The sequence below is a fragment of the Arachis ipaensis genome, chromosome B8, assembly GCF_059453495.1.
Source record: "Arachis ipaensis isolate K30076 ecotype BB chromosome B8, ASM5945349v1, whole genome shotgun sequence".
NCBI lineage: Eukaryota > Viridiplantae > Streptophyta > Magnoliopsida > Fabales > Fabaceae > Arachis > Arachis ipaensis.
The window spans coordinates 117,526,807-117,549,602 of record NC_142443.1 but is presented as its reverse complement, the minus strand read 5'-3'; the positions used below and the strand labels follow the sequence as shown (position 1 = coordinate 117,549,602).

Genomic DNA, 22,796 nt, shown 5'->3' with positions numbered 1-22,796 from the left:
AATGGTGACAGAAAGGTCATGTGGTTAGGCACGTGATGATGTTGCCATATAAAATATACGTATTTGAGCTGTAAGTAGTAAATTTCTTGGGAAGTAAAATTCATTATATTTTCCAATTATAAAGTAAACAGTGAGACATTTATCAACATTGGATTGGTGAAGTGGGGGACAAACTTTTTTTCTTTTAAATAAGAATTTTGAATTTAAGTTATAGTAAATATTTTTTTTGGTAGAGATACACTAAAGTATTATTAGATAGACTTTTTTGTTGTCATTTTTTCTCTTGCAAAAAGTCATACCTTTTTTTTTTTACTGAAGGAGAAATTTTATTTTGTAAGAGATAAAATGTTCGGTCAGAACATTTTTAATAGAATTTTTTAGAGTATTATTTTTGATACTTTTAAAAGTGAATTAATTTAGAATTGAAATCGCATTGGAATTGATATATAAAATAAAAACGGTATCACTTTAGAGATACGGTATCACTTTGATAAAAAACTAATAAAATTTTATCATTCGTATAATTATGTTGATAAAATAATTAAAAATAATATAAAATTTTAAAGAAACTAAGACTAGATATTGAAGGAGAAAATTTCACTTTGAATTTCAAATTACTATTTATAATATATGATCTCACAAATATTTTTATAATATACAAAATAAAATTAAAATTAAAACTAACATTAAAAATACTCTGAGCGTGACCTCTTTCGTCCACACTAAATTTAAGTTAATAAGAGTCATTTGAGTAAATTCATAAGTTATTCTGTTCTATTTTTTCTAACATCTAAAAGAATCTAATCCAAAATCTCTTAAAAGAGAGAGTGCATTAATAATGAGTGATACAAAACAAGTTTCACTCCCTATTCGTTATTTGAAAGCCTCACCACTTTTAAACAATCACTTTTCAGCATAAATACATTTGAAGTTTGGATACTATATGGCTATTTATCTATACTGTGGTTAAATTCATTTTGATTAAAGTAAATTATTTACTTCAACATCATCTGATCTATATTAGAATTTTTATTACCAGACTCTCTCTCTTAAAGTAAATTATTTACTTCTTCTCTCCTTTGAGTTTTTTCTTTTTTGATAGTTAACAGAATTACATTAATTAGAAAGTGAAAAGTCTAGCAGCGTACATACATAGAATTATCATACATAAATTGAAGGTCCTTTGAGGTTTAATTATTTTACAAAACAAAAGTAAACTCACATAGCTGTTTTTGCATCCACTTTATTCATTTTTTAGCAGACAAAAAAAGGCGCAAGAGTTAACTCATATCATTGATACCATGGTCAAAAAGAAGAAAATTTTTGTGTTGAACCTTTGTTTTGTTCATTCTTGCTACTGTATGCTTGTCAATTCTCATTTCCAAATGTGTTTTTATCATGATATTGACTCAATGTGTACTTTCTATATTGTAGCATGATTACACCTAAGGACGGTTCATGAAGCAGAAAAAGATTTGTTTGTCGATGAGTTATTGTAAGTTCTTTTATCTAGTATAGCACAAGTCAGTTAATGTTATGAGATACTGATTTTGATTTAATATTTTGGTGTTTTGCTATTCCTGCTCCTGCAGTGCATCCTGAAAGTTGGAATTCTATGTGGTCTGTTTTAAGGTCAGATTGATTTTAGTTATGATGTTTCGTCATGTGATTTGTTTTTTAATCTATTCATTTAACTTTTGGATTGTGATTATATGCTTTTACACAAGTAAACTGTATCTGAGAATAGTTGTAGATGTTGGTTACTTTTCTATACAGTTTTCTAATGGTCTATCCTAAACTTTCTAATTTACGAATGCAGCATACTCACATAGGGCTTCTTTCATTCGTGGTGAGTGCCTTCTTTGTATTCTAATTAAATTCTTATTCCTTCCATTTCCTATCTTATTTCTTTGTTTGGAAGATGATAATGGACATGGAGAGTGTGTCATGTTTTTTTTGGATGATTTTCTCATTTGTGTCTATGTTGCCAGTTTCTTGGTACTTTTGGTAGTAAATGCTATAAGAAAGTTTCAAGCTTTGATACTCCTGTACCTCTTAAATCTGTTGAGGTTCAATCTTCTTGTAGTGTTGGTTGGTGAAACACTCTTACATGTGGTGTTATAAGTGTGATCTGCACTTTACATTTTGAAATGGTAAATTAAATATTTTTGGTCTAATAATTGCTCATGTAATTTTAAGTTTAGGCAATAATTAGGTCCTAAGAATTTAAACTTAGCATAGTTATCAAACAAGTTATAAGGTATAAGGTTTATAAATGGTTTTTGCTCTCTCTCTCAATTTTTTTTTAATATACTTCGTATGATGTAAAAACACCAAAGTTTTATATTCGAGTGGCAAACGCTTCTAAAGAAGACCTTTTAATATTCCAACCTGGATTATCGGTAAATTATATTCATTTTCTTTTAAAATTTGGTAAAATTCAATTCAATTTCCCTTATCTTTAGAAACATATGTTGTCCTTTCTTCAAATTTAACTAATACTAAAATACTAAAATGATGTTTTGAAAAAAGAGGTCATGATGAATTCCATCAAATATGAAAATATCCTTGTAACTTTTCCTATTAATTTATACAATGTGATATTCCGTTTTCACTATAATACAAATGTTATTAACTTGTACAACATTAGGGTAACAAAATTATTTGAGTTAATAGTCAATTTCATCCCTGAAAGTGTCCTCGATCTCCATTTTCGTCCCTGAAAGTCAAAATTAATCAAAAACGTCCTCGAAAGATACCCGTGTTGATCACGTTCGTCCTTCCGTCTTCTCGGTTGATGAGATGGCAAACGGCCGCTTACGTGGCCCGTTAACTGCCAAGTTGGCAGTGAAGCAGGACGACGTCGTTTTGGTTGAGTGAGCCAGTAGCGTTGAAACGTCGCCGTATTGTCTTCTGAAGAGGTTTTGAAACGTTGCGATGCCTTACCCCTGTCTCATATCAACCATCTCTCTGTCTTTCGCTCCAAAACGTGTCGTCTCCCACAAGGTATGCTCTAAGCGTTTGAACGAAGCTCTGCACCACCCCGACAAGGATCGTTAGTGCTGCTAGACGATTACAGTGGAAAGGCTTTGGCCGTTGAATGCAGAGTAGATGTTATAGTGGAGCAGCATTGCTAGTAAAAGAAGGCATTGAGACGTTGAGAGGTAAGGATTGAACTCATAATATGATTTCTTACTTATTCTGTGATGTGGTGTATTGTTACTGTGGTGGTGTTAATGTTCATCTGATTTAGGGTTTATTAGTGTTGTTTTAGCATTTTCGTGTATGAGATTGTGTTACTCTCTATGGCTTTGTGACAATAGTCAGTGATGTTTGAATTTAGTGATGTAGAGATTGCATGTTTTTTTTTTTGGGTTAAAGGTTGATTGGTACCAACTGGGTGTACTAGGTGGTGATTGATACAGAGCAGTTGTTGGCGGTCATGTTTGTTTATGATGTTTTCGTGTTTGTCATTGTAGATGGAGGGTCCTCCCATGACGTTTGTTTTTCACCATGGTGGGTTGTTTAGGACGGGTGAGGATGGAGACATGATTTATGAACCTGATAATACAGAGGTATTGATGGGTGTTGAGGGAGACACACTTGATGTATTTTTTGTAAGGGGTTACTATAAGGAGCTGGGATACATTGCCTGTGAGTCATTCAATGCAAAGATCAAACACGAAATGAGTAAGCCTATCCTGACCCTGGCTGAGGAAGTTAGGAGAATCATCATGAAGAGTATGGTTGATAACAGAAAGAAGTTGCAGAACTACCAAGAAATTCTCCCTCCTGTTCAGCAAAGTAGGTTGGAAGCTATGACAGTGCTGTCCCGCCATTGGGCTCCTCAGTGGTCTGGTGATGAAAAAGAGGAGTTGTACGAAGTACATGGCTGGCCGACGAATATGGTGGTTGACCTGGGCAAGCACACATGCACCTGCAGGTTTTGACAACTTACAGGTAACAATTTTCTTCCCTTACTTAATTAACAATGTCTTCATTAATGATAGTATGTTAACTGTATCAATTTGTTTGGCTTGAAAGGAATGCCGTGTATGCATGCAATTTCGGCAATACAAGATAAGAATGACAAGAGACCTGAAGAATATTGCCATGAGTGGTTAAAGATGGAAGCATATAAGCGTACCTATTGTTTTAATGTCAATCCAGTTAAGGGGCAAGATCTATGGGAAAAAACGCTACATCCAGCACTAGTCCCACCCCCAGTGAAGCCTAAACCTGGGAGGCCAACAAAGAAGCGAAGAAGGGACAAAGAAGAACAACCGAGTGGGTCAAAGACAAAAATGAAAAGAAAATACAACCCAATCCGGTGCATGTACTGCGGTGAAGTTGGACACAACAAAAGAGGGTGCGCAAAGAAAAAGGCTGTGGATGCTGAGGAACATGCCAAGCAGATGCAGCTACAATTGGCAGTTGTTACCCCTGCTCCAGCAGGTACTGAACCCGAAGTAAACGCTGCCCCTACTGATACTGATATTGGTACAGAAGCTGAGGCACCTATGCCTTCCCTTCCATCACCCACTCAGGCTGACTCAGAGAGTGACAGCAGTGACTCAGAATTCATCCCACCAACCCAGGAGCCCCTAAAGGTAGTATCATCTATCATCACTCCTAAAAAAATATGAATGTAGCCTAATCATGTAACAAATTCATCTGGTACTGGATCATACAGGATCAATTGATTGCTAGGCCACCTAAGTTGCAAGTGATCAAAAGAAAAGCAAGGTTAACGTCCTCCCCTAAGCATATTACAATTGGATCTGTGGCTCTTTCTGCTGAGACCATTAAGGGGACAAGTTCTGGAACTGCTAAACGGCTGGAAAAATTCATGACCTTTGTGCCTACTCCATGCTTCAAGGCTCCAAGGAAGACTGATGACAAAGTTTGATGTGTTAGGAATGTGTAGTTGTTGACTCATTTTGTGTATGAAACAACATTCTGTTTGTTGCTTTTGTGTGTGGTAATTTAGTCTATGAACAATGTATTTGTCAGTTAAGAACTTTATGACTTTGTTCTGCTATTTCTCTATTAAGACAATGTGACAATTAGATGTCAATGACAAGTTGCTATTAAGATTACTTACTATCTTCATTTTGTTTATGCATCAATATTATTCATGCAAACACATAATTAATTGCCAAATTTTATAAAATTATCCACATTTGACAGTGAATTGCTTCCAACTTCAAATAACTACTCCCATTCAACTCAACAATTTCAATACATCATTACATGTTCATAGAGGATAATTGGGTTCATTTAGAAGTACATAAGAAACAACAAAGTATCACAACTACTACAAACAGCAAAATCATTAGCAGTTTCAAAGCTCTGACTTCAACTTCCAAAGTGCCAACTTCCATGCCACCTTCACCCTCCATTCATCATACTCACCTTCAACATCCATATCAACTCCTGCATCTTTCTTTGTACCACACACACCCACTGCTTCAAATTCATCATCATCAACCCACTTAAAATAATTGCAGTGACTGCCCTTCTGCAATTTCAGATGCGAGTAAACAAAAAAATGAGAAAACACCCAACAGCATATAACAACATGAAAAAGCTTTAACTTCCTTTACCATCACTCACCCGGTACCTTGGACATGCATGGAACAATCTATTCGGATTCTCAGCTGTCCCAGATTTCTTAATCACAGTCTTCAGCCCACAGAAACATGATCCATCATGAGCATTCACCCTCCTCCTTCGCATCGAAACACTGGATCCATGACTGTCGTGCGATGCATGTGTCAAACCGCCACCGCAACCACCATCTCCTCTCTCCATCCATGCAGCCAGCCAGGATTACGCCTCCTACTTACCTCTACTGCCACCGAAAGTGATCACCTCGATGTATTTATCGTTCGAGTTAGGATTAGGGTTTGCAAACTCGAAGGACTAATTTGATGGCTTAACCAAAACTTATCTTGTCAGCAACAACATCCTACAGCCTGGCGTTGGCCAACTTGGCAGTTAACGGGCCACGTAAGCGGCCGTTTGCCATCTCATCAACCGAGAAGACGGAAGGACGAACGTGATCAACACGGGTATCTTTCGAGGACGTTTTTGATTAATTTTGACTTTCGGAGACGAAAATGAAAATCGAGGACACTTTCGAGGACGAAATTGACTATTAACTCAAAATTATTTGTCTAATTTTAATTGTTGAATTAAGAAAGACAATCTAAGAATAGTGAATACAATTATTAAAAAAAAAAAGCTCCTTAAGTACATTGAAATCTGAAGGGAGTGAAGGCTATATAAGTCAAGGTCAATTTTTCGTTTAATTTCATTTTCCTATTCTTTCCCCTCTTCAACATTGTGAATGCCTTAACAGTGTAAACTATTGTTTTTTTTTTTTTTTTTTAAATAACTCCTTTTGAAAACTAGTTTTTTCCCATTAAAAAAGCTAACCCCATTAAAAAAGCTAACCGAAAGTGAAGTGGAGGCCATTATATATATATAATGGCCCCATGAGAGAAAATAAATTGATTTACTATAATGATGTTACCTAACCTCCTCTCAAGGAAATAACTAATAAGGATGCCAAGTTCCTTTCAAAAATTTAAATCTTCTCTCCAATTTGTTTGTTGATCTTCAATTCTACCTTGAATGGTAAGTTTAATTATTTATAGTATATGATTAATCTTAATAATAATTGAAATTAACTAAGAAGTCAATTTTTCTCAGTCAATATAACCAATTTTTTTTAAATTATATTAAATTTTAAATCCTTAATTTCCATAAACTCTAACTCTAAACCCTAAATTCTATAAAGAAATAAGGTTAAAAATAATTTTACAATAAAATAATTAGTTAATACCGACTAGTTAAAAATTAGTTCTCTATATTTATTCATAATGATAAATAATATGAGTAGTGTCTCCTTAAATCTTTACCATTTTCTTATTGGCATTATTAGCCTAACAGTTTGGTCTGTTGATGAATCTTGATTTTGTTGTACTAGGAAACATGTTATATATAAGACAATAATATATATAATATCCATTCACACATATTTATATAATATAATTGCACCTTCTAAATCACATCAATTTCTTAATATAATTGCACCACCATGAGTGTTTCTGTCATTTCTCCATAAACTGGCCTTGTGATTGTGATGTCTTGTTGAGGAGCTGTTGAACTTTGCTTTTTGTGATCAAAGATGGTAAATTTTCCAACCCCATGTGAATTAAATTTGCTGTATAAGTTAGAAGCTAATTTTATTTTATTTTATTTTATTTTATGTTGAAGGACTACTACTTTCCACTATATGACATAAATCTTGTTAGGTAGGATGAGGAAGCAGCACACTCAAGGAAGAGCTTTCTAGCCAAGTTGGCAACCATCAACCTTAGAAAATTTTTGAATTCATCTTTCTCTTGAAGTTCTTCTGATTGTGCTCAAGTTTTTTATTAGTTTTTTGTTTACAATGATGAACTCTGATGAATCACATCCAAGATATGAAGAAAATCATCACTATGACGACTATGGATTTGATCTACAAGAGGATTTTTCTCAGGTAACATATATATATATATATATGCTTCATTCTTAGTTTAATTTTGTATATATATTAATGTATATGATTATGTGATTTTGGATATATTGAAGATTTCAACATATATGTTTTAATTGATAAAGTTACTCATAAAATTATCAAATTTTTTAAGATAACCTGAAAATTGTTACAAGTGTAAACATCTACATCTCTGGATCGAGTTTACTGTTTTATGATTTAGGTGAACTTTTGAGTTAGATTATCACAATAAACATGCTGCAAAATATTTTGGCATTTATTAGTATTTTTCTTAGGAGGTTTATTTGGGTTATATCATGAATAACATGTTTTCTAACTTTATATTATTTTTCTTTTGATTATATATAGTTCTTGGAGGAAGCAAGACAATATGGGAAGGAAGCAAAACTGAAGAGTTGTTCATCATCATTAGTGCACCCTGAAGAATCAAGAGGAAAATTCAGAGAGAATAAGAAGAACAAGAAGGGAAAGAAATCATGGAAGAATTCATTGGTTTCATGGTTGAAATCTGAGAACAAAAATAAAAGTACTAAGTCAAATGCTTATTATAGTAGTGAAAAGCATCATGGGCATGTTTCTGGTCCAATAACACAAAACAAAAACACTGATGAAGGGAAGAAATGGAGTTCAACATCTTACTATTCTGGCCCATTAACAAGTTTCTCTAAAGGCACAAAGAGAAAGGAGAGTGAGATACCTTATATGTCACTTCACCAAGGAAACCATGCTAATTCACATAACTATGGTCCCCTTTATTTGGTTACTTGAATGTTGTTCATGTATTAATAATATTATCACTATCATAGATTGCAAATTCCTACTTTTATTTTTATTTACATGATATTAAAATTTAGTGGCAAATGCATTAGCATTAGCATTGAGTGAATTTAGATAAGTTTGATAGCATATGTAATTGAAGAATACTTTAATTTTGCTGTATTTGGCTTTGAATATGAGCTGCATATGGATTTCTTTATAAGAATACCAGAAATTCAAGAATAGGAAGATCATAAAAGTCATGTTATATATATATATATATATATATATATATATATATATATATATATATATATATATATATATATATTCAAAGTCCAGACTATTTCCGCTGCCAATTTTTTTCCCCTTAATTTTGTAAGTCTTATGAGTACTGAAGCCCAAACAAATTAAGTAATTATAATTTATAAATATATTAATCTTTATTCATACACTGACCAGAGAAGCTTTTTTCATTAATGAATGAAATGTAAAATTCATGTTTCATCCAATAATAAAAAAGAATGTGTCAGCTTGATGTGCATAAAAGAAAAAGAAAAAGAAAAAAAAAAGGACAAGAAACTTTTCTAATAAAAGTACAAGTAACTTTTTTCATTTGTTAGAAATGTTTATGGCTTCATTTTCATGCTCACTATAATAACCAATTCTTGATTAGTGTTTCATTGTCTCCTCCCAACAATCATTATAATATTTTTACATTTTTTTAATGTAAAAAGAGAAAGCTATTCAATCATATATAAGTAAAAATACTTATTAATTAACTAGAAGAATAATATTATTAAAGGTGTTCATAGATAAGAATATTCATAAATTTACGGTATTTATTGACTTTAATCTGTAATTTGTTAATATAGTTCAATCCGCATAATGATCGAATTCGATCCATATTTTAATTAGATCGGACTGTGGATATCATATCTATATCTACATATTTGATTTACATATCTACATCAAATAATAAATAAATAATATATATGATTTATGTTATATTTTAATTAATAATTAGTATTTATATATGTTGTATTATTTTATTTTTATTATTTAAGAAAGTTGGTTTAATAATATTTTAAGAATAAACATGTTTAAAAGAGTGAATTATTTTTTTTTTAAGAAATAAGTTTTTTTAAATATATTTTCTATTTTACAAATATATCTAATATCTTATATCCAATCCGTAAATGTATGAATAAGATCCAAGTTTAAAAAATATAAATATTGAATCCGATCCAATAAATTTAATGTGGATTAGATCGAGATTTTGACAATATTCAATCTGATCCAATCTGCAACACCATTAAATATTATGATAAACAAAAAAATTAGATAAAAAAAATATTTAAAAGAATAAAAATTATCATGTACAATGCACATTTCTCTTAAAAAATTTTGTTACAATCTTTGTTTTTCTCCCAACTTGACTCTTTACTAATTCCCTTTCAATAAAGGAGAATACATTAACAGAAAAACAAAAATTACATATTTGTTGGGAGGTGAAATTCCAAAAAATAAAAATTATTGGTGATTTTCATAGATACAAAGACAAATAGAATTTAATAGAGAAAATTAATTTTTTTTGACTGAAAAGAAAATAAACAACAACTAAAAAAATAAATAAAAAATTGTTTAAGAAAGACAATCTTGTTGAATACTACTTTTAAACTCCTTTTAAGATAACGGAAACTCTACTTAAGAAGAAAAGAAAGGATCCTCGTTGCAGTCTTTTGTCATGATATCTGTTATTGTATGTGTATCTCTCAAGATCAACCGCACGTCATTTTTAATATATGATATCTCGGATTTTTAACACCAAAAAATCAATAAAACCAAAAAAATCTTGTAAATTATTGACAATAATAAAAATCTCTACATAGTCTAACATATAATAGAGCAAATTGTTTAAATTTTAAAAAGTGAATTCATCGGAACAATTTTTTTTTAATTTTTAAAAAGTAAATTCATAGAGCGCAAATGGTCTTTTTCTTATTTTTTTAATTTTTGAAAAACGAATTTGTCAGGAGCGAATTATCTTTTTTATTTTTCTTAAATTTATTAAAAATACAATGCTCTAAAAGCGAATTCTGAACATTATATCTAAGTAAATTACAAATCAAAAGTGTTAAATAATCAACAATTATAACATTCAAATACTTAATATATAAAGAGAAAGTGTAGTGTATAAAATATAATATAATATAATATTAAGTATGCTAATTTGTATACTATTAACATTAGCCAAATGATTGATAATGATCAGTTCCTGCCACTATATTGGAAACATATATTAAACAAATTATTTGTCAACAAGATTTATTTGATGGGTTTGAAGGAGTTAAACTAGACAATAGAGAGTGAAGGACCACCTTATGAAATTATTATGTTTAAATAATAATTTAAAATGATAAATAATCAAATTCATTAAAAGATCATTTGTTTTTTAAATTAGTTCTTAAAAGATTTTTTTAATCAAATTCGTCATTTAAAGATTTTAAATTAATTGTGTTAGTCTTTCTGTCATTTTCTTTGTTAACAATATTAAAATTTGTCAATGTGACATGTTAAGTGATATTACAATACACACATATATAGGAATCTTAATTGACTATTAACATGATAAGTTTATAAAATTAGATTAAATCAAAACTTAATTAAGGGAAGAACTTGAGACATTGAAATCCCTCAATTTGAGGTTGATTTGATATAGTTTTATAAACTTATCATGTTAGCCGCTAATTAGAACTACTAGGTATGTGTTGTTGTAACACCCTAATATTCAAATCCTTATGTTCGAGTCATAAGTCAATGATAATAAGGTGGTACGACTCTTAAGGAGAATTTTTAATACATAACTATAAGTAAGATTGAAAGGAGTATTAATCGAGAAGCCTGAAAAGAGTAAAAATAAAATCGCGAAGTCGTATCACTCAAGTATCGACAACTAAAAGATAAAACGTGAAGTCGAAAGCGATATACAGCTAAAGGCATAAAGGAGAATAAGAAAAGGACAGTATATAGATATATAATATAAGTAAATAGCTACTAGTCGCGAGTCGCGACCCGCGAAGTTTAGGCCAACTACAGTACAATATGAAAGTAGTTGACAACAGTATCTCCTAATATCTCCCAAAAGAAACATAAGAGCCTCTATAGGCAAGTTCAGAAGAGTTCAATACATAATAAAGCTTTTCAAAATAAAGGTGAAGAGATTCTAAGCAAATATAAAGTAGAGAATATAAAGATCTTCGCCTTCTCTCAGATGAACCACAGCTCACTTTTGAGCACCTGGATCTGTATCTGAAAAATAAGAGATATATACGGAATGAGAACATCCGACCCATGGGTTCCCAGTATGGTAAAAGTTCCAAATAAATACAATGCATTGCAATAAAAACTCACTAAGCATCATAAACTTTCTTTCACCAAATATTCACCCTATGTTCTCGCTAATCCATAAACAGGCACTGTCATAAGAGAATGCTAAATCTAATTCATATTCTTCATGCTTCCCAACTTTCTAACTCTCCAACAAATCAGAATCAGAATCATAAGCCAAACCATCATCACCAGTTATTTTGTCTCAGCAATTCTATATCGTTACCTCATATCCTCACCTGGAGCAAGTGAAATCACTTCACTGCGTCTACCCAGGGAGCTCAAATTATCTCATTCAATAATCATCATCATTGTTCAATTATATCAGCAATTCATCTCATCAAGAACAACCCTCAGCGTCCGCCGACACTAGCATGAAGGACCTCTCAGTTGTACAAACACAAGCAATACAAGCAAGTAATACACAATTAAAGTACAAGTAGAACAAGTAGCACATAATTAGGTAACATAGCATATATGATATAGCAATCCAAAACAAATAGGAAAACCCAAACAATTCAAACATATGCAAATGATGTATGCCTGCCCTATGACTGATGAGTCTCATCTGTCGGTTATAAAGCCAACCCGACAAGTCTTGGTAGCTAACCATTGGACTGTCCCTCTGTCGTGCATCCCAACTCAAGTAATTCTCAATCATAAACATAAACATAATCATAGTCATACAACACCCACATTGGTTTTTATCCACGGGGGAGAGCTCATCCAGAACTTTCGCAGTGTCCGACCACACTTACGACATAGGATCAGCAGAGTATCGAGTCTCAACTTGGAGCACGTGGTGGCTAGTTACTGCTTTCATCCAGGGAAACTCGTATCTCAGATAATCATTTCATATTCATTCATAACATTCCATAATCATTCATCATGACCATATCGTCACTTATACATCACAGGACTGCACATTTTATACATCACTCGTCATAACCCGGGGCAAGTGGGGCAAAACTATAACCCTTGCATCCATCCGGGGAGCCTCTATGCTAACCAACCTGGAGCAAGTGGGGCGCAACCACAACCCTTGCATCTACCCAAGAGGTACATTCTCATATGCCCAGGAAGAACCAAGGAGGGGATCCTAACCTCCCACCATCTCGCTGGGGGCGATTTTACAATACCAGGAGGAACAAGGAAGGGGATCCTCACCTTCCTTCATCTCTCTGGGGTCGCACTTTCGAGAAAGAGAGCTCAAGATAAACAATCATTCAAAGCCATATTTTCATTTCCAGCCATAAATCAATATTTATCATAGCCATCCGGCTCATAACATAACCCATAACAAGCCAATAATCATTATTAAATATAGTCCTTTGGCTCACGGCATACAATGCACTTACATCATCACTCTCAGCAACTCATACAGTCATCATTAATCATAATTCATCATTACTCTCCCTTTACTTCACCCTCAAGCTACCACCCTTCCTAGTCCCTTCTCATTTCTAGGCCTCTATAAGGCTTTAAGACTTAAAGGGTGAGAATGGAAGCTTAAAAGTCTGAAATTCGGTTTTAAAAACTCAAAATCAACTTTTGCTGAAAACTGGGTCATGCGTGCGCGTCACCTATGCGCATACGTGGAAAGCGAAAAAGGAAGTGACGCGTGAGTGTCGTCCATGTGCACGCATGGAAAGCAGAAAGGTAGCGCGACGCGTGCGCGTCAGTGACACGTACATGTGGGTGCGTTTTGCGCTCCTCGCACAAACCCAGTACAGTACCAGCGCAACTCTCTGGATTTTCTACGGGGCACTTGCATCAATACATTGACGTGTACGCGTCGACTAGGTGCATGCGTGAGAGAGTAAAATCGTGAATGACGCGTGCGCATCGGCGATGCGTGCGCGTCGGAGTACGTTTTCTTAAAAATTTTACTAAGTCTGAAAAAGCTGCAGAATTTTATTTTTAAACCTCAAACTTCCGCCACACATAACTTCTTCTACAAAATTCCTTTTTTAACCATTTCTGAACCGTTGGAAAGATCGTTGAATAAAATTTCATAAAAATCTAATTTTGAAGAATTCCTAACTCCGAAGACCGAGTTACACACTGCCGAAATTGGTCAAAAATCAGTTTGTACCCAAAAATAGAAATTACCAATTTTTCCAATGTTCACAAGCCAAATTCATTTTCACTCATCCAAATGGCCACAACCCAACCACATCCACATAATTACATTCAACCAAAATCAAACATACCTCATCTACATAATCTCACCCAAAACTATCAAATTCCACACCTCAATTCCTCAAACCATATTATTCAATGACCAAACTAATTATTCACACATTCAATATCTAAAGTCCATCCAATCTCTTATATCATCACACAATACACACATCAACTTACCTTACTTACCTCTTTTTGGCCTCCGGCCTAAGATTCACGGCCTCCGGCCCAAATTCACAATTTAAATACATATTCCACAAACCGATATTCATTATCCAATTCATCAAATTCTCAACACACCAAACATACAAATTCACACAATTCTCAACCCAATCATTAATTTACATTACATATCAACTATGCATATTAGTACCAACCATTTACACAATCCAAACTTAATCCTAAGGGCATCTAGCCTAAGAATTCTCATCACACCACACGGTACTTAAATGAAACTTAAACCGTACCTCTTGTAGCCAAAATAATTGATCTTCTTCTTGAGAGTCTCCACCAACCCTTAGCTCCAAGCCTCTCCAAAGCTCCTCAAGCAATATCAATCTTCCAATTGTGCACCAAAATCACCAAATACTCTAACATAATCAATTTTCACACTTATAATCAACCCAGGGTTCATGAAATTGATAAATCACGAGGGTGGTTTCTTACCTTAATCCACGAAATTGGTTGACGAAACTCACCAATGGCTCATACTAGAGCACTCCTAAACAACCAAAATCACAAGATTTCCTCAAAACCCAAACCAAATTCGAATTTAAAGAGAGAAACAAAAACTGGGCAGAGGACAGTAGATTATTCACCACAAAACTTAGATAGAATTATAAAGGATTAGAAGAGTGACGCGTGGTCGCAAACGGCTCGTCAATCGGAGTTTTGGAGAGAAAGTTATGATGATTTGAAGTTTGATGAAGTTAGGATTTTCTCTCTTCTTCCTCTCTTCTCCATTTCAGCGCCCTTACCCTCTTTTTTTAGGGTAAATGAGCTGAAATGCTCATAATTAATGTTTATACATGTTGGGTCTTGGGCCCACTTGGGCCCGGTTCACTTGGTTTAGTCTGTTGGCCCAATTTTGGGCCAAAGCCTCTAAGATTAGAGTTTTAAATCGTATTTTAAATATTTTTATCTTCCCAAATTATAAATTCTTATTTCTTAAAACTATTCACTTCTAATTAATTTTCTCAGCCACAGTATTGGACAGATTGCAGTCGGTACTACCGGTCAAATTTTCAGTGCGCATTTTTATTCAGAAAACTATGTTTTCCGACTCAGAAAAATTCACTGAGTCTAAATATCATATTTAAATTATCAAATTCTGATTGCTAGATTTTCTAACAATATTTGCTCCTATTTAATTTATTATTTAATTAATTACGGTTTGACCGGGTTTTACAGTTGTGGTGTCACTTAACGTGTCATATCAATAAATTTTGATGCCATTAGCAACGAAAGTGACAGAAGGACTAAATGACTAATTTAAAATCTTTAATGGATGAATTTAATTAAAAGTGTTTCAGGGTATGAGAGATTGTATGTAAATGTGGATACCTTACAACTCCCTCCCCCTTCCCCTTTTATAGCGGGCTATCCTCTTTATTCTTTTACAATTTAACCCCTGATTTTGCAAATCTGTTTGCTCTTTTTGTGGGCTGATTCAGAGACTCTGTCTTGGAGTTGATGTGTTCTGCTGATGAACTTTTGGTGTTTTCTGCATGCGGTGCTTTTGTTGATCTCTGAGCTGTCTTGACACTTCTTTTTTGGTTTTGGACAGGTGTCTGTTTTTCTGATTTTGGGACTTTTTTTTAATCTACAAATGGATCTTGGATGTCTAGTATGTATAGTTTTGGGTTGGATTGAACTTCTTCATCTTCATCTGATGGTTCTGCTTTTATTGCTTTTAGGGAATTATGGATCTCTTCTTTTAAGGTTATTGCTGCAAGGGCAGCCATCATTTGTTTTTAATAGGCTAAGAAACGAGTCTCTTTCTCGTATGATATTTTTTCAAATCCTAAACTCTGGCTCAGGGGTTCTGCTTTTTTTTTTTAGATATAGTCATCCAATTATCAATGGCCCTTTTTACTGATTAGGTTAAGGTCAAATTTATTCTACCATTTTACTTTTATGTTTTGAATTAAATATTACACGCTTGGAGTGTCTTCATATCCTGCAGAGTCATATTTCCAGGTCATTATCCAGCATATTTCCATAATGGAAATGAAGAAAATCAGCTTATATCAATCTAAAAATGAGGTTTTGTTTTTAAAATATTCATAAGTCATATTAGCTTCCTTCGAAAAAATTGCTTCTATTGGTCCGAACTCTTGAAACCATACTTGGAACTACTTGGGAAACTATAGAGAAATTCCCTTGTGGAACCATATGAACCAAGAGTGTGGATTTGAAGATAGATACAAGGTGTAGTCATAGTAGGAGTAACGTTGATGATGAATACGGTCAAAACCGGAGTGAACCAGTAAAAACTGGTCAAACCCAGTTAAAATGGTCTAACAAAACCACTCAGGTAAAGAACCAATATGAATTGGTGAAAATCGGTCAAATCTGATGAAAATGGTCTAACCGAACCACTCAGATAAAGAATCGGTACAAACTAGTCAAACCTAGTGAAAATGGTCCAACTGAACCACTTGTGTAAAGAGCTGGTACAAACCGGTCTAACCTGGAGGAAACCAGTAAAAATGATCAAACCTGGTAAAAATAGTCCACCCAAACCACTTGGGTAAAGAACCGATACGAACCAGTAAAAACTAGTCAAACCTGGTGAAAATGGTCCAACCAAAATACTTGGGTAAAGAACCGGTACGAACTGGTCAAAAACGAAATGAATCGGTGAAAACCAATCAAATCCGGTGAAAAGAGTCCAACCAAACCACTTGGGTAGAGAATCGGTACAAACCTACAAACCGGTAAAAATGGTCAAACCGAACCACTCGGGTAAAGAACCGATATAAACTGGTGAAAACTGATCAAACTCGGTAAAAATCGTCCAACCGAAACATTCAGGTAAGGAATCGAATCGAATCAGTCAAAACCGGTGTGAACTGGTGAAAATCGATAAGAACCAGAGTGAAACAATGGAAATCATTCAAAACCAGAGTGGACCAATGAAAATTAGTCAAACTTGGTGAAAATGGTCCAACCAAACAATTTGGGTAAAGAATCTAATCAAACCAATCAAACCGTAGTGAACTGATAAAAACCGATCAAAATCGATAAAAATCGAAGTGAACCGGTGAAAAATGGTCAAAATTGGAGTGAACTGGTAATATCTAGTCAAACCGAGTGAAAATGGTCCAACCAAACTACTCGGATAAAGAACTGGTAGGAACTGGTCAAACTCGGAGTAAACTAGTAATAGCCAGTCAAACCCGGTGAAAATGGTCCAACCGAACCACTCGTGTAAAGAACTAGTACAAACCTGTCTAACTCAGAGGAAACCGATCAAAACCAGAGTGAACCGGTAAAAATCGATCAAACCCAGTAAAAATGGTCCAACCAAACAACTCGGATAAAGAACCGGTATGAACCAATAAAAACCAAGCAAATCTGGTGATAATGGTCCAACTGAACCACTTAGGTAAAGAACTGGTATGAACTGGTCAAACCCGGTGAAAATAGTCCAACCGAACCACTCAGATAAAGAACCGATACAAACTGGTCAAACTCGAAGTGAAACCGTGTGTAAACCAACCAAAGCCGGAGTGAACCGATTAAATCAAATGATAATTGTCCAACTGAACCACTCGGGTAAAGAACCTATATGAACTAGTAAAAACCGGTCAAATCCGATAAAAATTATCCAATCGAACCACTTAGATAAAAAACCAGTACAAACCAATCAAATCCAAAATGAATAGGTCAAATCCGGTGATAATGGTCCAAGCGAACTACTCGGGTAAATTCCAAAATGTTTCCGCTTAGATTTGAACCCGTCTCGATTAATTAAGAATGTAGCATGTATGAACAACCACCATTTTGTCATGCTTCTTGTTAATATGTATACAAATTATAATACATCTAAAAATCTTTTATCAAATAGTTTACTTCTATTAATTTAGTTTAATTTTAATTATAAATTCAATCATTTTTAAATTAATTATAAATTTACTTATTTTTTTTATAATTATATGATATTTATTAATATTATTTTTTAATAAATACTTATAAGAGATAATAATATAATAGGTATAAACTAATTAATAAATTATTAAAATTTAAAAATAATAGTTATTTTAATATAAGAAAATAAAAAATAAAAAATACTTATGATAGAGAAAAATAATAAAATTTTATATAATTATTTAATTATATCGACAAATTGGTCACAAATTATTTTTTTTTTATAAAATAGCTGCTGATTTTATATTATTTTTGTTCTATATTATTTTAGAATGGCTTGATTATTCTTAAAATATTAGTGAAGAAGTGTATTTCAAATTTTAATTTTAAGTTTTTGATTAATTTATTAACGGAATGTCCTACATAACAGCATACAAGAACAAGGTTGATAATTTGAAGAACAAGTACAAACTCTAGAGGTACAAAATCAACCGTAAATGCATCAATACATTTATTTATCATTCTCTTTAGTTCTATAAAATATTTCATTTAAATTGTAAGAAAAAATAATAAATAAATATATTGATACATCTACTGTTGATTTTGTGCCTCCGGAGCTTGTATTTGTTCTTCAGATTATCAATCTTGTTCTTGTACTACTGTTATGTAGGATATTCAGTTAATTATTTAACAATGACCTCACAATGGGATTATATTGAACTTAAATGAAATTTTTTTGGATTCAAATAGGACACTTTAAACCTTAAGGACCAAAACAGGATTACGCCCAAACGTAAAGGGATCAATTTAGTATTTTACCTTCTTATTTTTTATTTATATAAAACCGAGTTAACCATTCAACTAGTGACTTGCTGGTTGAGCTTCGATTCTCACAATTATGCTTGTGAGTGTTTGAAAACGTTTTCTAAGAGTTACATGAAAATACAAAGACATTGAATTCAGTAACACTTTTGGTAGTTGAAAACTGAAAAGTGGGTACAATAAAAACAAAATGCTAAATATTGGTGGCTAACATTGTTTCAACTTCCAACTAATCCCCGATGGAAGAGGCAGCACAACTTCTAGCGGCAGTGCGAATGTTAAAACTTACTGCCAAAATCATTTATGTCTTCATCTTTATCTCTATCTCTGTCTTCAATATCGCACTCTTTTTGTACTTGCTTATCATGAAACAAATTCAGAACACTAACTATTGACTATGCTTATGTAGCAGTTTCAAATTCAGAAAGATTTTCCACGCAGAGCAGGAAGAGTCTCATGGATGATTAGCCAATATTTAGCATAGCATTGAAGCTCAAATTCAACAACATAACCATAAGCACTATATGAGAACCACTCACTACGAGTTTATCAAATTTGACTAAGATTTCCACCATTAGAACCATCTATTATTTTGTTCAGCAGCAAAGCAACTAGTCCAAGTTGATAAAGAGTGAACTTGATGGTGTTATTAAATCATATGGTATACCAACTAAATAAAGCAATCATTTGTCACTAAGAAGAGCTTCAATCTTGTTTTCAAGGTGGGCCTCATGGTCCTCCAAGCGACCTTTCACCACATCATTCTCCCAACGGATCAGCGTAGGCACGCCAGTAAGCTTGAACCTGGAATCCACCCTCCACGGATGCTGCGGGTTCCTCCATGTTGGCCTGTCCCCAACATAAGCTTTCAGAATCCCAATATTGTCGGGTGAGGCCTCCAGCCTCTTGTAGATCACAGGCTCAGCTCTCACACAATCTAGGAATACGGAATCAAATATTAAAAAGAATAATTCTAATGATACATACAACACTTCACTAGGTCACCAGTCATATATATTTATGAAGGTAGAAACTCACATGCAATTATTTTCATACGAAGCTATTAGTTGAAAACTGTTAGATAATTTGACATGTTTGACTAAATTATTATCTAACGACTCTCAACTATTAACTTCACATGAAAATAACTGCATGTGAGTGTTCACCATTCATGAATTCTGCTACTGCCTGAATTTGTTGGAACTTGGAAATCTACCTTGTCTAAGCAACATAATCTGATCTTGGCTTTATTTTGTTTAATCTTAAAAATTTAAATCGGTAAATGGAAAATCACTTATCACTACCATAAACAAAAAGTCTTTTCTTCCCCCAACAAGCAGAAAAATATCTTCTCCCAGTTTTGGGGGTTAAGAGATTCTGTCTTTTTCTACCATTTTTAGGATTGGATTTAACTATTTTGTGCCCTAAGAGCATGTTAAGGTTACTATTAGAAGAAATTTTCAAACCTTTTATTTTAATAAATTCATATCCAATGCCATAGAAATTCAACTTTGCATCTTTTTCTATAAAAACTTTAATTGATAACTTTAACTTGTGCCCTAAAGGCACATCTTACTAAAAACCCTTTACGACTTCCTGCTGTGCTGAGAATTCTCACCGATGGTGTCAAATGCTTTATAGTAACACATATTTTGTTTTGTTTTATCTTAAATTTTAAATTGGTAAATGACGAATAGTGATCATTACCATAAGCAAAAAGCATCTTTTCTTCCCCAGCAATCAGAAAAATATCTTCTCCCAGTTTTGGGGGTTTAGGGTTTAAAAGATTCTGTCTTCTTCTCTACCTATTAGGACTTCCCTCTACTGTGCTGAGAATTCTCACTAGTGTCAAATGCTCCATAGATGGAAAACGGTGCATTATGAATGCACGATTTATTTTTTATTTTTTATGTTTTACATTTGATCGGTGTGTACGAAATTCAAGATTTCCCTAATAAAAGAATGTACACAAAATACAAAACAATTACAATTCTTTGAAAGATTCCATCTGGGTTGAACACAAGTATGTTATATGAAATTCATAATCTGGTAACGAACTGGAAAGACCGCCGGATAAAAAAAAAAAAGAAGAAAAAAGAAAAGAAAAGAAGAGGAATAATAATAGCATACCAGGGCACCAGCTGAGAGAGGTGGCAGGGTCCTTATCAGCCAAGAACAGGATGAGATTGGCTTTGTTGTTGGAAGTTTCTGATCGGAACTTCTCAAAGACCCCATCAAAGCTCGAAACTGTGGCCTCCAACACCTTCAGCGGCATCTTTCAACTCTGCAAACACAGAATAACAAGAAGCAAACAATCACAGAGGAATTGAATATGATGCGTTTCTTGAATGCGTCACCTTTCCTTATATATGTGTCTTATCTAGTTATCTCGTATAAGATTCGGGCCAGGTTCAGCTGAATAGCTGCACAGAGGTTAAAAAATGACGAGTAGAGTTTAAAAGGATTGGAAAGTTTTCACATGTACACCGAATAACTGTATTTTAATAATTCTAACGGTTAATTTTGATTAATATATATTACATATATTTTTTATAATTAAAATAATTAAAATTATTACAATATTAATATGTTTAATATACTTGAAATTCTTCTAAAAGAATTTTAAAGGATTATTTAATTATCTACAATATAAAAACATACAAACTCTTTATATGAGTTCTAAAGGTTTATTTACAGAAATAATAGTGAAATTAGTTCTTAAAATTGAGATATTTTTTAAATTTGTTCTATTTTTTAATTAAATTAGTCAAGTAAAAATTAAAAATTAATTATATTTGTTCTTCAGTCAATTTATTAATAATTTCTATCAATAATTGATACTATGAAATATTAATTAATAACATATATAATGTAAGATCCGGTTAATTAACGGCTAATTAACTCATAAATGAAAATTTATTCTAGAAAGTCAAAAATGTGATTTGTATGGCTAAAGATGATAGAGGAGATTGAGACGAGAATTTCGGTACCAATTTTATAGAAATCGGACCAAGATTGGACCGAACGGACCAAACCGGGCCAACCGGACCCAAAGTGGGCCCTTGGCCCAACTAAACTAAACCAAAACTCTAGTTTTCAGCACTCTCTCTCCTCACTTGAGACACTCACACGCTGAAAATGGAGGCCATGGTGGGAAGAACACTCTCTCAAGTTCTCTCCCTTGGTTGATCTTCAAACCACCATAACTTTTGATTTAGAGCTCCGATTGCTGCACCGTTTGCGGCCACGCGTTCACCGCGTAGAGCTCTACAAAACCCATGCAATCAACCTTAAGGTAAGCCACGTTTTGCTCTTCGAAATTCCAGCTCTTGTTTTCGAGTTTCATGGATGAAATATTGAGATTTTGGGCTCTTTGATGTTATAGGACCCAACTCTCTTGAAGGAGAAGGTTAATCTTGTCTCCTTGGACCTTGGGTGTGGTAAGATTCTCAACCCTAGTGTAATTTGTTGTTCTATGATGTTGGGTATTGAGATGTTGTGTATGGGTATGATGATTGTGGCTTAGGTTGTGTATATGTGAATATTGGAGCTTGATTGGTGATTTTGGAAAGCTTGGAAAAGGGTTTTGTGTGATAAAATCTGTTCTTGGAGGTGTTGATACCTTGAAAGCTTGTGGACAAGTGGTTTGGAAGTGCTCCGGTTGAGCTTGGAAAATCGGCTAAGGTATGGTCTCGGTTTCTCGTATCTAATATGTAATGTGGTAGGAAATACTTAGGCTAGAGGCCCTAAGATAGGCATTGAATGGTTGATGTTGTTAAATGGTTGAGATATATGATGTGATCATATATGTGATTATGAATATTGATGCCTTGATTTTGTGATATATAAGAAAATGCATGTTGTGATATATGCTTGATGAATGATTAAGGTTGAATTGGTGGGTGGTACCATGTTGATGATGAGTATGATGTTGATTATGTATAATAATGGTTGATTGGAAATGGTATTATTGGAAATTGGG

General features: G+C 33.4%; 2 protein-coding genes across 6 annotated transcripts; one reads left to right on the top strand and one right to left on the bottom strand.

The window, feature by feature from the left end:
* Positions 1-6,533: 6,533 nt before the first annotated feature.
* Positions 6,534-8,396, top strand: LOC107612199 (uncharacterized). Of its 5 annotated transcripts, none has more exons than XM_088497270.1 (3): positions 6,534-6,642; positions 7,323-7,552; positions 7,919-8,396. In XM_088497270.1, exons 2-3 carry the CDS (start codon positions 7,463-7,465, stop codon positions 8,336-8,338), a joined length of 510 nt encoding a protein of 169 aa, XP_088353396.1. In that variant the 5' UTR covers positions 6,534-6,642; positions 7,323-7,462; the 3' UTR covers positions 8,339-8,396. The 5 variants fall into 5 exon arrangements, with proteins under 5 accessions (XP_088353396.1, XP_088353397.1, XP_020965332.1 ...); XM_088497271.1 differs by having other exon boundaries at positions 6,539-6,642; positions 7,327-7,552; XM_021109673.2 differs by lacking the exon at positions 6,534-6,642 and adding an exon at positions 7,025-7,198 and having other exon boundaries at positions 7,327-7,552.
* A 10,879-nt stretch (positions 8,397-19,275) lies between these two features.
* Positions 19,276-21,283, bottom strand: LOC107613830 (Thioredoxin superfamily protein). The gene is made up of 2 exons (XM_016315996.3): positions 20,945-21,283; positions 19,276-19,751 (listed from the first exon to the last, which is right to left on the bottom strand). The coding sequence occupies exons 1-2, from the start codon at positions 21,087-21,089 to the stop codon at positions 19,498-19,500; spliced, it is 399 nt and encodes a 132-aa protein (XP_016171482.1). The 5' UTR covers positions 21,090-21,283; the 3' UTR covers positions 19,276-19,497.
* Positions 21,284-22,796: the final 1,513 nt, after the last annotated feature.